This window comes from Manis pentadactyla, chromosome 16 (genome assembly GCF_030020395.1).
Source record: "Manis pentadactyla isolate mManPen7 chromosome 16, mManPen7.hap1, whole genome shotgun sequence".
Classification (NCBI taxonomy): Eukaryota; Metazoa; Chordata; class Mammalia; order Pholidota; family Manidae; genus Manis; species Manis pentadactyla.
The window spans coordinates 48,342,185-48,358,321 of NC_080034.1; the positions used below are offsets into that span (position 1 = coordinate 48,342,185).

The 16,137-nt window shown below is 41.6% G+C and overlaps 1 protein-coding gene across 7 annotated transcripts in view; it reads right to left on the minus strand.

Moving 5' to 3' along the window:
* LOC118910400 (histone H2A type 1-H) overlaps positions 1-16,101 on the minus strand; it is a 274,537-nt gene extending 258,436 nt beyond the window's left edge. For 5 of the 7 annotated variants that reach the window (XR_008994460.1, XM_057494283.1, XM_057494279.1 and 2 more), the window contains exon 1: positions 15,578-16,101. Coding sequence is in view for 6 of the 7 variants with exons in the window: in XM_057494283.1 (XP_057350266.1) it covers positions 15,583-15,969 (387 nt within the window). In the remaining variant the exon portion in view is untranslated. Of the gene's footprint in view, positions 1-304; positions 2,821-8,579; positions 13,253-15,577 lie in introns of those variants that run through there. The other 2 variants (XM_057494282.1, XM_057494281.1) reach the window with 2 other exon arrangements.
* Positions 16,102-16,137: the final 36 nt, after the last annotated feature.

Sequence of the window (16,137 nt, forward strand, 5' to 3'; positions counted from 1 at the left end):
TCAGAAAGGAAATGTAGACTATTCATTAAGTATTGCTGACTCAATTATACATATTAGAAAAAAAATCCATACTTTAAAATATACATAAAAATTACTTACAGGTAGATTACAGGCTGAAATGTGAAACAAAAAGCCTTTAGGCTTATCAGCTAAGGCAGTCAAGGAAAATTGCTAAAAATTCTTTCTCAGCCAAGGGTCTGTCTACCAAGAGCTGTGGGGCAGAATTGACATGAATCACCATTTCTCTCTTTTTACTGAGATTGTTTTTCCCTGTTTCTCTCAGTTTAGAGCTTGATGTTTCACCTCTCTTTCAATAGCCTCTGTCCATAGGAGTCTGTACCCCCTGGGCATCACACTTAGAGGAAAGCCTAGGAAGGCTGGAGGACATGCAGCAATAAACTACTGGAGGACTATTGAGGGCGAGGGTGAGTTTTTATTCCCTAATCTAGAGTGGAGTTGCCTCTGATTTATCTTGATGTGGACCATTAGCTTCTACTCATGAGTTCATTGAAAGGCCAGGACCTATATACATTTTTCAGCTTTCTTGACTGAGGTTCTTTATGAGGTTTAGCTATTATCTGACTTCTACTTTTCATTGAAAGGGAAGTGTTTTCATGAATCTTCCTAAAAACTTAACTAAGGTCCTGGGGGAAAGGCTCTTTGTTTCTCCTTTTGGAAAGCCTTCCAAAATATAAGTAGTCATTTTAACATAAAGTTAAACATAAACATGCTAAAGTGGTATGGATGGAGAGAGATCACTGCACACTGGAGTGAGATTAACACGCCCAAACCATTGCCTACTTGCACTACTTTTCTTGGGTTTCTGCTGATATTAGAAGAATGTTTCTTTGGTATAAATCTTTTTTTTCCTGATTCCCTGAATTTTGTGGTCATACTTTCTATGGTCTACCTTCCTCTAAGACCTTTGTGCCTTCTCCAAATTTATGGCCTAATATGGCAAACATTTTGGCCATCATTGGCTTTATAAATAGCTGAACTGAAATCTTAAAATACCCCTTAATCCTGAGGACAGACAAAACTTCTACCATAGTTGGAATTAGCTTATTACCATCAAAATAGCAGAGGACTGCTGCCAATTTAAACAGATGCTAGGTTCAGCACTAGTGTTTGCAACATCACTACTGCACAGAGGCCTTCTTCCATGTAAGTAGTGATGTTTTTATTTAAAAGTAACAACAATGGCTTATTTTATCATGCTTTTGGTTTGTAACTCACTGAGACAGTGCCATCATGCATATTATGCCCCCAAATCTTTAGAACAATTATACAAAGTGGTAACTCTCATTAACATCCATTGAGAGATGAAGATGATCATGCACAGAAAGATTAAAAAACTAGACCATGAGTGCTATAGATAGAGGAGGGCAGCTTTGTCTCTGCAAATGTGGTTGACAGGTTGGATAGGATGTACCCAGACCAATATTCATGCATTTGTAAAAGAACACATGAAAAATCCAAACTTTTCATCTCATAATTCCCCTGTGAGTTTATACCAGATTTGCTAGTGATGCTCACTCAAAGCTACACAATGTACTTGAGAGCCAGAGAACCTGTCACATCTAATATAAAAATGTGCTTGATACCAAGTACCATATGGTGCGTGCCACATAAGCTCTCTACTTTTTGAACATATCACAGGTCTTCATTATTGTTATCACTCATCTGGCACTACAAATTAATACTGCACCACATTTAGGGCCCTCATCCTCCTGTAGGCCATAGCCCAGGGATTCCTGCTGCTCAAGCCAGTAAAAGCTGGAGAAAATGTGTTCTAGAGAACTGCAAGATCAAGATATTTGCCTCTATTCTAAGTCTAAGTTTCCTCATTCACTGGTGGCAAAGAATTGACAGGAGCTGGTCCTTCTGGGTCACTCATATCCTCATCCATGGAAAACTGAGGAGAAAGAACATACACAAAAGAGAAAATTGAGGTAGATGTGATAAAAGAGAACATGGATGACACTGTGAGTGCTGTTGGACAATTGGAAAATAGCTTCAAACCTGGGCTGCTGGAGGGATGGCAGACAAAGTATAAGACATTTCAGCTCAGTTACAATACCTCTGAAGCTTTGTTAGTGTTAAGTTTCAGAATCCATGTCAGGTAGATAGATAAGGAAGGAATGAGAGCTATTTTAGCCCTAAGAAGGGAAGGCTTTAGAAAACTGAAGAAGATATCTTCATGCTGAAACTTCTATAAGCTGTTACAAATATAGGACAGAGACAGTATTTTTTGAGCACTCAAAATCCACAAAGCTCAGGGCAGACAAGATGCCTCATGTGTTCTGAGTGCTGTGTTACAGAAGCAGAGAGCTCATGGAAACTGCTGTGGGGAACTGCTTGTCTATAGTCACCTCACTGTGGTTGCCAGGTAGCATCTACTGCTTCTCCTTTCCAGCCACCTCTCCATCTCAGATCAGTTCTTCTCCATTCCCACCTTACCCAGTCCACTTGCCCCTTTCTAACTCACTCTAGAAACTAAAGAGGCTCTAGATAGTGGTTATTCTTCTGAGCCATGATTTTTCCCCTTAAAGTTGCTCCAATTTTCTCCAGATTATCAGTTTACAGTTTCCCAGCACTAGCCCAGCCAGGATGCTTAGAAGTGCATGATTCATAATCAGTCTTTTGTGTACTAGGAAAGATTGCCAAAATAAACATGGACTGCATTTGAACGGGCATTTCCTCCTTTTTAAAAGGAAAAGTACTCTGCTTTTATTACCTCAATTTCTTCTTTGGGACTTCCAGCCAAGGCCAACAGGACTGTTGGGTTGGGTATGGTTGGGTATGGTTGGGAGAGAAGCTCTGGAGAGAGAAAAATGAAAAACAAAAACCATTGACGCTTTCTGTTTGGCCAGCCGTGGGGGAAAGGTGACAAACATTCTATCTCTTTTGGTTAGAAGTCTCTTCAATTTCCCTTGGGTTTTTCAGAGGCTGTCTCCACTGCAGTGTAGCAAAAAGCAGAAAGGTGTTTAAGAGCACAAACTTCCGCCACGACTCAGATTGGAAAGGAGATCGCTGGCGGCCAGTGAAAAGTACTAACCACTATAGTTCCACTACATACAAATTTCACTACGTGGGTAAAATCGTAGTATTTCCCAAATGTCTCACCTGGTTTTAGTGCATCTGCATATCAACAGGCATCCCTTAGGGGTGGAGCTAAATTCATCTCCACGTCAATGGGTAATTACCTGGGCTACGGAGGGCTGATCTGAACGTGAGAGGTTAGAGGAGTGCTCCTTTTGCTTCTGCTGGAGCAGGAAAGAGAGACGGCCCCAGACTGCAGTTTGTAAGCAATAAACGGGTTTTATACTTTATTTCTCCCTTTGATTTCACTTTTAGAGATATTTCGTCCCAGGGTTTCCTCTCCCTGGGGTTACACACTACATGGAATTTTCTGAACTTTCCTATTGGGGTTAGTAACACCCCCAAACTCATAACTTTCACTTTCGCTGCTAACATGCATATCTCAGACCTCGGCCGCAGACTGCAGTGGGTGCTGCTGTGAAGTGAACTGGCCTGGTCCTATTTTTAGCCATTCTGGTCAGAATCTCCAGGTGCTTGGCGTGGAATCTGGTATGTTAATAGGTGCCAGGGGTCAGTCTCTGGTCCCAGGAATGCACATGGTCAGTGTTAACCCACATATCGTGAGCAGCCAGTAAGGTTCGCCCTTGACTCAGCCAGTCCACTTTGAACTGTCAGAAAACGCTGAGTCCCTTGGGGGTGCTCAGACCTCATCGAAACTTATTTCTTCTGGTCTTCCTAGGCTGCCAGAATGGGGATAAGAAAACGTGCTTTTCGTATGGCCCGGAAACTCATATGGGACACCCTCCTGCTAGAACGCTGCTCTGCGAACGTGCCTTCTGGAATGAGGGACCTGGATGCGCTGTTTCTTTGGTGCAGAATAACTGCCTTTCTTTCTATATGGTTAAATTTGATCCGTGCTTCAGCTCTCCTCTTTAACTTCAATTCATCGGGGAAGCTTTTCCTGACTTCCCCTGTCCACATAACACACTCATTCCAGTCTAGGTCAAATTTATTTTCTGTGCTCTAAGAGGAAATGACCATTTTGTTCAACAGTCTATTACCAGAGCTCCACATTTAGTGTGTTGTTATTGAATATTGCATGGCCACAAAATGAATGAATGGGCAGAGATTTGAATCCAATGGTTTATGAAAGCACTTTTTCCAGCAGCATGGAGCCATGCCCTGCAAACATGACTCTATTGTGTGTGTGGAGGAGGATGCTCAGATTTGGGCCATTGGTGGGAAAGAATACATAGAAAATTAAAGCAAAGCAATTCAGAATACCTCAGCAGCTGTCCATATAAAACTTCTCAGCACAGCCAAAATTTTGTGTTCACTTTTCTGAGATTTTAACTCTTTTCTTCTAGATTATATAAAGTCATCCTAATTACTGTCAGGTTTGCTGAAGAATTACCTGCTTCCCAAACTTTTTTGATCAGGGAAGAGTGCTAGGGATTTCCTCAGTCTCAAAAAGATGAGCTCAGTTCAGTTGGAGGAAAGGAAATGCTGCCAGTAGAAAGAACACAGGCTTCCTCTGCCTCAGGCTTGTATGAGGGGCCTCTCTTTCCTCTCCTTCCCTCAGAGACTTCCTCTTACCCTAGTTAGAAAGCTAATGTGGGCACAAGTGCTTTTCTGAATTTTCTGCAGGGATGTTTTCAGAAACTGGATTGATCTGCAAGTGCTTCTCTATAAAGAAAGAGGAAAGCCAAGCCTGAATACTAGTTTTTTTGAGTGGACGGGCCTAGAAAATGGCCTGTTTTCTTCTGATTTTTATTTTTGAAAGTTTTTCTGAGGTTTTTGGCTGACACATTCACTAAGTGATTCTGGGTAGAATAAAAGACAGGCTGGAATAGTCCACCCTATCAACTCGACATTTACCAATGCCATGGACTCTCTACTTCTGACTTTCCTAAATTTTCCATAAGAAATAAATTTAAAACCCTCTCTCCTACTCAAGGGTGTAGTTTCAGCAACTCTACCCTCTCTCTCCTGTATTATTTAAAAAGACAACCTCTATAGGATCTTTCCTAACAGCATTCAAAGATGCTTTTATTTCTTTCATCTGAAAGAAATGCTCTCTTGCTCTCACTTATCCTTTGATCTAGTGACATGGCTGTCCTTTAACTTTGGAGCCATGTTTCTCTAAAGTGTCATCAAACTCATATTTTCTTTCATTCAGTGATTTTATTTAATCAACTTCACCTTGCCTTCCCCCAACACTTAACTTTTAAATTTCACTAATCGAAATTGCTGTCTAGTAGTTTATTGTTAGCCCTTGTTTTACTTGACTTCCCAGCATAATTTGGCATAGCTGATCAATCCTCCCCGAAACATTTCTTCATTTGGATTCAAAAACACCATCCTCCAGATTTTTCTCCCAATTCATTAGCCTCTAATTTTCAGTTTCATTTTGATTCATCTTAATCCCTCATGTCCTCAAGGCTCAGTCCTTGTTCTCTATCTTCTCTCACATCCTTGGTGATTATATCTGGGACTATATCTGATGATTATATTGGAAATCCATACTCTGGGATTTCAGCCAAGACCTCTACTTAAAACTCTGAACATGATATTCAGCTTCTCAGTGGATACCATTTTTTGGATGTCAAGTAGACATTTCAAATTCAATACATTTGAAACTTAATTATTATTTTTTGTCTAATGGTTTTATTTATTCATTGAAGTATAGTTGATATACAATACTGTATTGGTTTCAAGTATACAACATAGTGATTCAACAGTCATCTACATTGTTAAATGCTTGCCCTGAGTGTAGTTACTGTCAACATGGAAAGATATTACAGTATTATTGACTATATCCTCTATGCTGTACTTTCATCCTATACAAATTTATCTTATGATTGAGATTTTATGTCTCTTTATCCCCTCACCTATTTCACCCACCCACTCCTAACCCCTCCCCCATGATAACCACTAGTCACTTCTCAATGTCTATGAATCTGTTTCTGTTCTGTTCATTTGTTTGTTTTGTGAAACTGAATTCTTGATCTTTCCCTCAAACCTAAACTTGCCATTCCTCTCTGCTTTCTGGAAAATTTGGATGGGTAGTAGAGACTGAGAGTAGGTTACTGCGAACTTGATTGGATATTGAAACCAAATGACACTTCACTGTCATATATGATTCATTGGTGGGAAGGGGTGCAACTTCTCATGACTTCTAGTACCTGGTATGCACTAGGAAATATTTTTCTTAATCTCAACTAATAATTAAATCCAGAAATTGTTTCCAGATGGGAAAAAGAATGCATGTATGTGGGTGTGTATGTGTGTATTACTGTTTGCCAAATGGCTCTGAAAATCATTTATCATAATGTTTTCCAGAGGAACACATCATAATGCCATACAGAATATCATACTGGCACATTACAATGACATCAATATACTGGTTAGTCCTGGGGAGCAGAAAGTGAGAAGTATTCTAGATGTTTTACTAAGAGATGTGAATACCAGAGTTTAGAGATAAAGCCACGAAAGTCAACAGCTTGATGCAGAGAAGTTTATAGGGGTCTGGTGACATAAGATTGTTCAGAATGTTCTCTCTAAAGTGAAAGACAAGTTGCTGCACCTCCAAATTCCTACATTAAGAGACAATGCTTGGTGGGCCTCTTTGGATTTTGGAAGCAACATGTACAATATTTGGGTGTGCTACCTTCACCAGCTACCAGATAATCTGTAAGCCTGCTGGTTTTCAGTAGGGCTCTCTTCAAAGTGCAAATGTCCTGCTACTTAGGTTTTATGACACATAAGAACTGTTCGTCTGGAATTATTCATGGCAGACAAAAATTCTCTAAGGAGGCTCTTGCAAAGCTCATGAAGAGTATCATACCAGGGGAATTAGAATAAGAGATTATTTTATTAAAATAATTATGTCTTTTTTTCTGATTTTAATTATGCTTTCTTTCATACCTGGTGTCAGCCACTTAAGGACAGTAAGATATTTTTGTTGAAGGAAGAAAAAACGTTATACACAGACGTGTAAATTACTCTTTAGGAGCTATGTTTAAAGGCTGGGGATGGAAGAGGTCATATATAAGAAAACAATTACATTTGGTTCTTATTTTGAGGGGTGGACAATGAGGATGAAAATAATCCATTAATTTGTCTTTAAAAATATATACATATTGCTGGTGTTGGGAAAACTGGACAGCTATACGCAAGAGAATGAAACTGGATTATTGTCTAACCCCATACACAAAAGTAAACTCAAAATGGATCAAAGACCTGAAGGTAAGTCATGAAACCATAAAACTCTTAGAACAAAACATAGGCAAAAAACTCTTGAATATAAACATGAGCAACTTTTTCCTGAATGTATTTCCTCAGGCAAGGGAAACAAAATAAAAAATGAACAAATGGGACTACATCATGCTTCTGCACAGCAAAGGACACTGTCAGCAGAACAAAAAGGCATCCTACAGTATGGGAGAATATATTTGTTAATGACATATCTGACAAGGGGTTAACATTCAAAATATATAAAGAACTCACATGCCGCAACGCCCAAAGAGCAAAAAATCCTATTAAAAAATGGGCGAAGCATATGAACAGACACTTCTCCAAAGAAGGAATTCAGATGGCCAACAGGCACATGAAAAGGTGCTCCACATTGCTAATTATCAGGGAAATGCAAATTAAAACAACAATGAGATATCACCTTACACCAGTTAGGATGGCCAACATAGAAAACTGGGAACAACAAATGCTGGCAAGGATGTGGAGAAAGGGGAACCCTCCGACACTGCTGGTGGGAATGTAAATTAGTTCAACCATTGTGGAAAGCAGTATGGAGGTTCCTCAAAAAACTAAAAGTAGAAGTACCATTTGACCCAGGAATTTCACTCCCAGGAATTTACCCTAAGAATGTAGGATCTCAGTTTCAAAAAGACATATGCATCCCTATGTGTATCACAGCACTTTTTACAGTAGCCAAGAAATGGAAGCAACCTAAGTGTCCATTGGTAGATGAATGGATAAAGAAGCTGTGGTACATATACACAATGGAGTATTATTCAGCCATAAGAAGAAAACAAATCCTACCATTTGCAACAACATGGATGGAGCTAGAGGGTATTATGCTCAGTGAAATAAGCCAAGCGGAGAAAGACAAGTACCAAATGATATCACTCATCTGTGAAGCATTAAGAACAAAGCAAAAACTGAAGGAACAAAACAGTAGCAGACCCACAGAACCCAAGAATAGACTAACAGTTACCAAAGGGAAAGGGACTGGGGGGGGGAGTGGGAAGGGAGGGATAAGGGGAATAAGGGACATTACAATTAGCACACATAATGTAAGGGGGGACACGGGGAAGGCAGTATAGCACAGAGAAGACAAGTAGTGACTCTATACCATCTTGCTATGCTGATGGACAGTGACTGTAATGGGGAATGTGGTGGGGACTTGATAACAGGGGTAATCTAGTAATCACAATGTTGCTCATGTAATTGTATATTAATATACCGAAATTTAAAAAAATTAAAAATAAAAATAAAAATAAATATATATATATACACACATATTATAAACAGCATGAAACAAATTCTTTTAGTTTCTCTAGCAGATGGGAATAGGCAGCTTGAGGACTGTTTTTTATTTGTCTGTGTAGTTCTATTGCTTAGCATGATGTTAAGCCAAATATTCAAGTTCAATAATCCAAATTCTTTATTTGGAAAGTAGCTTCTGATGTCTACTGAGGTATTTTAGTTACTGAATGCCTGACAGTGGAACACAACATAAATGTGTGTCCCAAAATATTCACCAGGAACTGGGTATTCTATCACCTATTGGATTTTAAAAATTGATACTCACAGTAGCATTTCATTCTAAGATGAAATTCTATAGACAAGACCACATCTAAGACCTTGGTCTGGAGAGCATGTGCAATGCTTAGACTCTTGTGGTATCTGTTCACTAACTGCTGTCACTTCTCCTTCAACTCCTTTTTTTTATCACTCACTGAAAACTCCTTATGACCAGTTAACAGAGGATTAAATCATTGGCCTGTTTTGACTGGCTTTGCAAAATATTCTGGTACTGATAGAATTGGATGGCTGTGCACTACAAGTTACAACTCTACTTAAGGATCGGAGGCCTTGAGAGAAAGAAAAGTGAAGAGAAATTTTCCCTGTCAGCAGAACATTTAGTGGTACATCTAGTTGTCCACTTCTTGTTGTAGGGAATCTGGCCTGATGCAGGAAAAGCAAATCTGTATGTATCTTTACTAATTTAAGGATAGTGACTAATGAATTATCCAGCTAGTCAAGGACATGGAAAAAAAGACTAGAAAATTGTTAACATGAATGGGGTGTAATGCAAATGGACAATGGTAGTGAATATATTTGAGTTGCCCCAAAATTATTACCAGAGGGCTCCACTATTAAGGAAGCTCTTAATAATCAGGTGGAAACATGACTTCTGTGGGTGTCAGCCTCTTTGCCCAACTACTATTTTTTCTCCTTTAGATAACAATATTATTATACTGCAGTGAGAGTACAACTCCTTTTGGATTCCTGGACCCGATTACAATGCATGTGTGTGAGGGAGGTGTGGGGTCTTCCCACACACACAACATCAACCAATTCTTGAACACCAGAAAGAAGGGTGTTGGAGAACTCAACTTAATTCCGATGCTATCTGCCCAGAGACAGCACCAGATTCCCCAGGGTAAGGACTCCATCTTACAAGACTGCCCTCCATCCACCTTCTGTGAACACCTCCATCTGTGCTTCTGACCAACCAGCTACAGACTGGAGGTTCCCATGACCTCCTCCTTAGGTTGGATTAATTTGCTAGAGCTGCTCATAGGACTCAGGAAATCACTTATGTTTATCAGTTTAATAAAGGTTACCATAAGGGATACAAGTTAACAGCCAGATGAAGAGAGACATAGGGCAAGGTCCCAAATAAAGGAACTTCTATCGCCATGGAGCTTGGAGCCAGGCTTGGTGGCTAAGTGGATGCGGAAGTTTAGAAGCTCTCTATCTCACAGAGAAGCAGGATCCAAGAAAGCGATAAGCTCTATTCAGAGATTTTTGTTGTTGTTGTTTGTTGAAGACTTCATTGCAGTCATGATTGACTAAATTACTGGCCATTGGCTGATTGAACCTTTAGCCCCTTCCCTTGGGTGGGGTTCAAAATTCTGTCATTTACATAACAAGACATCCATTTCACCTGTAAGTCTGCAGTGTCTTCAGGAACTGTGGATGAAGACCAAATATACCTGGGAAATACATATTTGATTGTATGAATTGTATGAATGACCAACTATCTATTTTTTATGACTCATCATATCACACCAACCAACCAGTGATTGTACAATTGTTCACATACAAAGTAGTTCATATTGGGAGGGATGGACCCTATGGATGAATTCAAATCATGGGATCACTAACACCAAGCTGATTGGGCTACCACCACTGCTGAATGTTCTATTTGCCAACAGCAGCCACACTTGAGCCTCTTTATATTACCATTTGCAGGGGACTATCAGCTGGCCATTAGTCCACTAGAGATTATTATACTGGACCCTTCTCTTATGGAGGAAGCACTAATTTTTCCTTACAGGGATAGACACATGGAGTCTGGATTTGTTTTTCTTATGTTTCTACTGCTACCACTATCTGTGGACTTACAGAATACCTTTCCCATCATCACTGTATTTCAAACAATGCCTCCCAAGTAGGGCACATATTTTGCAGCAATGGCCTTGCACCCATGGAATTCACTGATCTTAACATGTTCTTCATCACCCAGAAGCTACTGACTTGATAGAATTTTGAAATGACATTCTGAAAGCTCAGTTATGTCACCAACTGGAAGGTAAGAATCTTCAAGTTTTTGTCTTATAGGATGTGGTATATGCCTTAAAACAATGGCCAATATATGAAGCCATCTCCCCTGGATCTGGAATAATAATTGATAATTAATTTCAATTAATTTGAAGGCTGAGCACGGCCTCTGTACATTTTAGTCTTCTCATGTCACTGAACCAATAGGCAAAGGAAAGTGTTCCTCCTCTTGCTGGGATGAGTGGTCCCAATTTCTAGGAAGTAATTGCGTTCCTGCTGTATAATTGAAGCTAAGAAGATACTGCTGGAACCCAGGGAAGCCTCTAAATGTTCTTTGTCCACAAACCCTGGTCAAAAAATTGTGGCAGAGCAATAAAGAAAAGACTACTGAGGATATAGATCCCTCAGGAATAAAGGCAAAAATTATGCCACCGTGTAAAGAATCCAGCCAAAGTGCTGACAGAGGTCAAGGTAATAAGGAATGAGTTTTTAGAAGAAGGAAGTTATGATTACTAACTTAAGCCTCATGACCAGAAGCAGAGTCCATGTGACAACATTTCAAGTTTGAAGTGACACTATGAACAAACTGAAACCACTTTATAAGCTGTTAATTCCATGTATCCCATGTAGAAATGCAAATTTTTTACCTGGGAAAAGGACAAGAATACCAAAGGACAAATTTACTTGGTCAGATATTTTTTTTACCAGTTCATATTCTCTTCCCCTTCTTCATCCTGAAGGGCTAACCTATATATGACCTATAGGCTGACCTATGAATTCAGTCCTTGTCCTTTGACTTCTAGTTGGATTTGGCCAGTGGAAAGTAAAAGCAGATTAGAGTGAGGAAGGAGCTCTTTCTGTCTCCAGATTTTTCTTTTCTTCTATTGTCCTTTAGGGCCTAGGTGTGATAACTGCCTATTTATGTTAGATTCAGAGCACTGCACTATCCCTTATGATTTCTTAACACCTTGCTTACTGCTTTACAATTAGCCTATTAAACATTCCTCAAAGTATTCCATTTAAGGGAGTATCTCCTCATGGAACACTGGCTAACTTACTGACCTTTTCTAGCTTATATGCTAATGGAGCTTGCAGGCCATTAAACACAAACATAAATGTTTTCAAAATATAATTGGTAGGGAGTTTAAGAACCTGGTCTAGCAATAGTGAATGGTTGTCAGAAGGCATGCGTGGATTAGGATTCAAGGAATAACTCACTGAAGGGGTGCTTTTTTATGAAAATTGAAGAATGAATAAGAGTTATTCAAGGAGAGACTAGCAAGGAGAGACTAGCTAAACACTCTGGGCCTTGAAAACAGGAAATGCAAAGCTACTGAGGCAGGAAGAACTATCATATGTTCTAGAAATAACAATCCCTTGTGACTGGAGTATACATGAAAGGAGAAAAACAGAAAAAATGTTGTGGAGATAGAGAGAGCCAGGTAGATGGTGAACCCTTTACTTTTTTTGCATGGATCTGTTGTGTCTGTGTCCCAACTTCATGCTTTCCTTTGTATCCTGAAAGCTAGATGACAGCAAGTTACATTTCCTTGATTCCTTTGCCAGCCAGTTTCTGATTTGTTTAATCCAGCAAGAGGCAATGAAAGAGAAGTGAGAAGCTGGGAAGAAAGGAGAATCTGTGCTTATGGCAATAAAGGTGTTTAGTTCTTGAGGGTAGGTTGGGGAGAGATGATCACTTTATCACTGTTAACACAACACACCTTTCCCCTGTGGAAGAGCTGGAAAAACGATTATCTCTTTATGTAATCTGATCTAATGAATGGATATTTTGGAAACTGACAAGTGCTAGTATGTACAGGAGAAACTTCTAGTTTATTTAGCAGGAGGATCAGACCAAATCAGACAGGCCAATCCCTGAATACACTTCTTAATTCTACTGTCTTGCCAATGGGTTTCAGCCCTGGGCAAGTTTGCTATGGATTCAATGTGACCAAAGAAATTGACAGCAAAATGTTCTTGGGGTGAAAGGGATATACCCAACTTTATTTCCAGGTGGCAGGTCAGTCACTAAAATTCTGTTCACTCTGAGCAAGTCTGCATGCAGCAAGCCGGTCTCTCCCCTTGCCTCTGGGCGCCTCTGTCTGCACAGCCGTCCTCTGGGCCCCTCGGTCCGCACAGCTGTCTTCTGGGCTCCTCTGTCTGCACAGCCATCCCACAAAGCCGTTCTCTGGGCCTCTGCAGTTGTTCCGCACAGCCACCCTCTGGGCCTCTGTCCTTGGCACTGCCACCACTCCAGCCTCTGCTTTGCTCTCCTACAGCCTTGCAGCCCTGCCACAGTGTTGTGCCCAGAGTACTGGGCAGAGCTCTTTATATAGAGTCAATAGCCATGTATTGCCTACAGGTGTGCAGTGAGCTAGTCAAACAGGGCCAGGTGAGAATCCTGGAGGATTAAACTCTCATTTTATCCACACTCCACTCCTCCAGGATTCTCTTCTCTCAATCTACATGCCCTTAGTCCTCTGCAATGGTCTCTGTGCAAGGAAGCTTGAACATTGTTTTCCAGCCTCTCCAGCAAAATGTCTTGCAGACACACAGGCCGGACTTGTCGCTGTCTCTGACCTCTGCCTCTTTAGTCTTAATGGCTTGAACTGCTGCACTGATTTCAATTGTTGCCACAGCTCCAGTAAGATCCTGTTTGCTTCCCGTCTAATTTCCTTCCATCTACTCCTGCCCGTATCAAATCAACCCACATCTAGGTCCTTGTAACCCTCACGGGGCCCCTCAAATTCCTCCTGTAACAGGTCTTATTTCTTTCCGCGTTCTCATTGCTTCATACTGTACGTGTTACCTCGCATTTTGTAATCACTGCCTCAAAGCGGGCTGCACTGTCAGGGAAGACAGCTTTCCCATCTCTGATCCCGATAGAACAATACCGTCCACCCCTAAGTCCCACAGCCACTGGCTCAATCTGAGTATAAAGGTGGACCACAGAGTGCTCCACGACCTGGGGATGGGGCTGCTGCTCTCCTTGGGGAACTTTCAGCTGCTGGGTCTTTATTTTATTTACAACCACTGGGAGTGCTTTCAATACAGGAGGGACCAGTGCCTCCGGCACCATCCCTTCATCCTTCCCCAGCTTCTCCATTTCTGGGGCTGATGGCACCTTTCTCTCCACTCCAAGTGCCTTCTCTTTACAGTGCCTCTCAGCAATGCCAGCTCAGTCTTCAGAAACTCTACCTTCACCTCAATGCTTCGCAGCTGATGTACTCGTGCCACCTCCGCCTGTGCTTCCCTCAGTTCGTCTTTTTCCTTGATGGCCTCTTCCTCCTTCAGAACACCTGGCAGCACTGCCCTCTCGTCTCCAATGGCACCTTGCCGCCGGTGCTCTCGTGCTGCCTCCTCTCGCATCAATGGCATCTGCTTCCTCAGGGAATCCACAGAATTTTGCAGCTCACGTTCTCGTGCCACCATTTCTGGGGTCTCCTCTGTATACTCAATGCTGTGAGAAGCAGCCAACTCACAGTCCCCACTGCCTCACGAGCACTCTGCTTCTCAAAGGATCTGCTTACTATACCAAGGGCCACCCCTACTGCCTCAGGTGTCACCTCCACTTGCCTCCAGTCCTGGGGTGGGGCCCAGTCCTCTAGAAGACAAGCTACCTGAGACCACATACCCATCAGGGGACGATCCACTGTCTCCCCATTGACAGGGGCAGCCCACTGAAGCACCCCTCCCATAAGGGCAGCCTTTTTCCTTGGTCAACAATGAACTCTGCCTACTTTGGCCAATTGGCTTGCCAATGGGTTTCAGCCCCCGGCAAGTTCACTATGGATTCAATGTAACCAAAGAAACTGACAGCAAAACGTTCTTGGGGTGAAAAGGGTCATACCCAACTTTATTTCCAGATGGCAGGTCAGTCACTAGAATCCCATTCACTTAGAGCAAATCTGCATGCAGCAAGCCGGTCTCTGCCTCTGGGCCTCTCTGCCTGTATCATTTATTTTTTCAATTTATGCAGGTCTCTGATCAGTTAACACCTTTAAAAAGGTTATCACCACTTAACTATCTAAATAGCCCCCTTATGCTTGATGTCTTATCTCCACTCTATTTTTCCCATGGTATCTGTATTACTTGTTTACATGTTTATATGTACCCCACCTGGTAGTTTCCATGGAGGCAGATTTTCTAAGTTGCATTCACTGCTGCATCCTAAGCTAGTACAATGCGTTAGAATTCCAAATAGAACCAAGTACTTAACCATTATGGGATTAAGTTCTGCATATTGTTAATAAAAATTCTAACTCCCACTGGAATCAATTCTTAAAGAAAATGGAAATGGTCAATGAGTATAAAGTTAATAATTTCACCATCTTAAGAAAACTGAGTTACATCACTTAACCAAGCTGTTCTTTTCCAGGACTCTTCTAGTATACAAAGAAATACTACATTGGTCTTCAAAAAAGCGACCAGTTCATCTGTACTTTTGCTTGTGAACACTAATAGTTAATTAAAAAGTGTTGAAATATTTACTTAATCTAAAATTTCTGAGCAAGCTTCTCCTGGACATACTAACACCTGTACACTTTCAAATTGTTTTCAGGTCAGCTTACATTTACTAGAGTTGCTAACCTCTCCCAAAAGGGAGAACTTTTTGTAAATTAGACCATCAAAAAATTGAAGTATAACAAGCGGTGTGTACCAGCTTTCTTCCTCTGACAAAGTAATTGGCTCTGAAAAGAGCCTTTTGTTTCGTGGATTTTCTAACCTTGCTCATTTGGCTTTGTGGTGGCTCTCGGTCTTCTTGGGCAGCAGCACGGCCTGGATGTTGGGCAGGACGCCGCCCTGCGCGATGGTGACTTTGCCCAGCAGCTTGTTGAGCTCCTCGTCGTTGCGGATGGCCAGCTGCAGGTGGCGCGGGATGATGCGCGTCTTCTTGTTGTCGCGGGCCGCATTGCCCGCCAGCTCCAGGATTTCGGCCGTCAGATACTCCAGTACCGCTGCTAGGTACACGGGCGCGCCGGCCCCGACCCGCTCGGCGTAGTTACCTTTGCGGAGAAGGCGGTGCACCCGACCCACAGGAAACTGCAGGCCGGCCCGCGACGACCGGGTCTTTGCCTTGGCGCGAGCCTTACCTCCTTGCTTGCCTCTTCCAGACATAGCGACCTCAACAAGTACTCTGCACACAGCCTCCAGTGAACGCGCGTGGCGAGAACGGGAAGTGGTGGCGGTGCAGCTTTTATACCCCTTTTTGGGCGCGAAAAAGAAGATTTTTCATTGGTTAAGTGTGCAGCTTCATTTTACCGAATGAAAATTGAACGTTAGGAT